Here is a 3,024-nt window from a genome sequence, read left to right on the forward strand (position 1 = left end):
ATATGAACTGTATTCTACACTCTGTGCGCTCCACTTGGTCACTGTGCTCGCAAGGTATTTCAGCTAGTCTTGGCTCATCATCTTCCTCAGTAACTTAGTACACACACCTACCCCTCCAATCCCGCCCCTTTCATCTTCTAGAGTATGTTTCTCATTCTGGAATGATGCGGCATTGCTGGTTCTACACAATAAAGGGTCTTACTACTTGTATATGCCATGAAAAGAATGAACAATAATTATGCTATTTTTGAAGTTTAATTAGAAGCAAATGCACGTGAATGCATCTATGTCTGCTGATATTCTCTCGTATGCTCCTCATTTTCGCAAATGCGCACGTGCAGAAAACATACGTCTCTACTTCTGGTAGGGTAGGTAGGGGTTTCTCAGTATTAGCCATTTTGGCTGTGGGTGTCTACTTCACCGTTCATGGCTGCAGGTCATGCTAGAAAGTAACATGTATCGTGGTAGCTGTGCAGTGCTGCTGCAGGCAGTCCTCACGCAGGCATGCCGAACCATTCTTGCTCTATGCACGCTTGCCCCACACAGCTTTTCTGGCACAAGGGCGGTGGCGCTGGCGAGCATGTATGTATCGAAATCTGAGGCTTCATCACTCATTGAGAGTATGGGAAAACACACGCTTCTCACCGCGGTTCATATTTTGTGCTGCGAGCACCACCCGCATCTCGCTTGTCGACATCACAACGGCGAGCTCGCAGCTGCCGTCAACGTTGCTCTGGAAACCCCTTCGCTCCGCTCCACCATGCTCGCCGCGCTTACGGAATTCATAGCGCGGAAGTGGAAAAACGACGAGGTCTCCAATTCGCGCCTTCTCCCTTGTGCTACGTCGGTGGGCGCCACGGAGCACGTGGTGGCTCCATCGTCAACTAAGTATCACGCCACTCCCACAGCGTTGCTGTTACAGGTGTACCCCCAGCTAGCAGTCGCTGGATCCGGGGCGGAGGTGGATTGCGGCTGCCCTCACCAGTGGTTCAGGGAAACCCTTCCGATAGTTCTGCTGACGCGTTCAATGGAACAGCACGCGTGGGCATGGCGACGTACATCACTCCTTCTGGTGGTGTTTGTACGTTGGCGGCAGCGTCACGGTATGTGTCTTCTCCGCACCCTTCTTGCAGGGGAGGCGTCACCCCCAATGGAGCTCTCCACGCAGGCGCCTAGCACCATCCCGAGTGACCCGCCGGATCTTAGGCTGGAGTCGAGGGAGAAGCAGCAGAAAGAGGATGAGGAGTTGGAGAAGCCGACGAAGCGTTCTGCTGTCGTGGATTCATACTGCCACAGCAACAGCAGCTCTATGCTCCAGAAGCCACAAAAGGATTCTGCTGAGAAAGGGGATGCACCGCAAGAGACGTTGCCGCCCCCCGATGTTTCACCAAGCAAGGGGAAGAGTACTGGTGAAACGAAGAGGGATAATCCCGGGAACGGTAAACTACTAAAGACACTTCTTGTACAGTGTGATAAGTTGGTGTCGGAGCGAATGAAACGTTATGCATTCTTTCTTTGGCGAGACGTCCGTTTTGGTGAGCGTTGCAAACTCAAGCAATGCTTTGCCCATCGTGTGTGGTGCACAAAACAACGCTGCTTAGAACAGTGGAAGCGGCGACTAGAGCAGCACCACGTGGCGGAGCGTAAAGCTTCTATTGGGGCGCAGTGTCACCGCTTTGTTGAGGCAAAGACGGAGCAGCTTCAGCGGCGTGCATTTTCATGCTGGTTGAATGCGTTTATGGTACGGCGGTTTCGTTTGCGCACATGTGGTTGTCGTCTCTTCTCTGTGTGGCGTCGCGCTTACATCTTTGTCATTCACGCGCAGGGTAAATCCGCGCCACCCATTTCGCACCGTGCACTCGCCACCCGATGTCTGGAACATTGGAGGGACGACTACCGCGGACGTGTGGCGGACCGCTATTTTCTGCGGCGATTCCTACTTCGCGTGGGAGAACAAATACGCTGTCGATCTGTTATACTTCAGAAAGAAAACGTAGCAGTGATGTATAAGAAGACAGCTCTGCTGCGTCGCTGCCTGAGGAAGTGGGACACGGAATGCCGGCTTCACCACTTGTGTGCACACTTCGGGCAGACAACGAGACGAAGACTCCTCTTTCACGCCCTAGAAGTCTGGCGCGTTCGCTGGCTGCGGTGCATCAGCGGTAGGGATCGCATGGAAACATTCCTGTCGATGCACCAGCAACGCCTCTTCGTTGTGACGTTTACGAAGTGGCGCAAACGGGCACATCTGAGGCAGTTGTCCCGCCGCATGGCTGCATACCGACTGCGTGGTACTTATCGTTTAGTGTGGACCCACTGGCTACAACGTGCAATCTTTCATCGACGACTGCGGTGCGACCGCATGTCGCTCGCTGTGTTCGCGTACCAACGCCTTCTTTTGCGTGGCGCGTGGCACATTTGGCAGAAGCAGCAGCAGAATCTACGGCAGAGACGGTGCGCCATAGATGCGGCCGCGCTGCTCTCGCGAGCCCATGCAGTGTGGGCACAACGGCTGCTGGCAACGTCGTGGTTCGCGTGGAAGGGGAGGGCGCACCTGCGGCGGCTGCGGCGCTATAAAACGGCCACGCTCCCACCCAATGCGAGCACGCCTCTCGGCGTCAACCGCAGTTTTGCGCCGCACAACTTGTCTATCAGCTGCTGCAGTGGCGCCGCGCCGCGCCGGGACCCTCTCGCGGCGTTGCGCGCGGAACGGCTCCTGCTACGCGAGATGGGCTCGACACAGTGGCAGGCAACGGCACACGCGCGTCTGTTTAACAACAGCTGCTGCAGCAACGGCAAGAACACAAGAGGTCACTTCCGGCGGAGGACCAGTGGTGGCGAGGAGACGATGGTCATCACGATGCCGTCGGATGTTGAGGACGATCACTGCCCATCGTTCAACAACAGTCGTGCATCGTTATAAAGGGAGAGAACCTTTCTCGGGGTGGGGTTTGAGGAGTGGTGACGGTGCAATAGACTACAAGTAACTTGTAACTCACACAACAAGGATAGATTTTGTCGTCA

General features: G+C 55.0%; 1 protein-coding gene across 1 annotated transcript; it reads left to right on the plus strand.

Moving 5' to 3' along the window:
* Positions 1-454: 454 nt before the first annotated feature.
* On the plus strand, positions 455-2,923 carry DQ04_15041000 (hypothetical protein; the record flags this gene model as incomplete). Its single annotated transcript, XM_009317248.1, has 1 exon — positions 455-2,923. The coding sequence occupies one exon, from the start codon at positions 455-457 to the stop codon at positions 2,921-2,923; it is 2,469 nt and encodes an 822-aa protein (XP_009315523.1).
* Between the last annotated feature and the right edge of the window lie 101 nt (positions 2,924-3,024).

Source organism: Trypanosoma grayi (genome assembly GCF_000691245.1).
Source record: "Trypanosoma grayi strain ANR4 Tgr_1504_V1, whole genome shotgun sequence".
In the NCBI taxonomy this organism is placed as follows: Eukaryota; Euglenozoa; class Kinetoplastea; order Trypanosomatida; family Trypanosomatidae; genus Trypanosoma; species Trypanosoma grayi.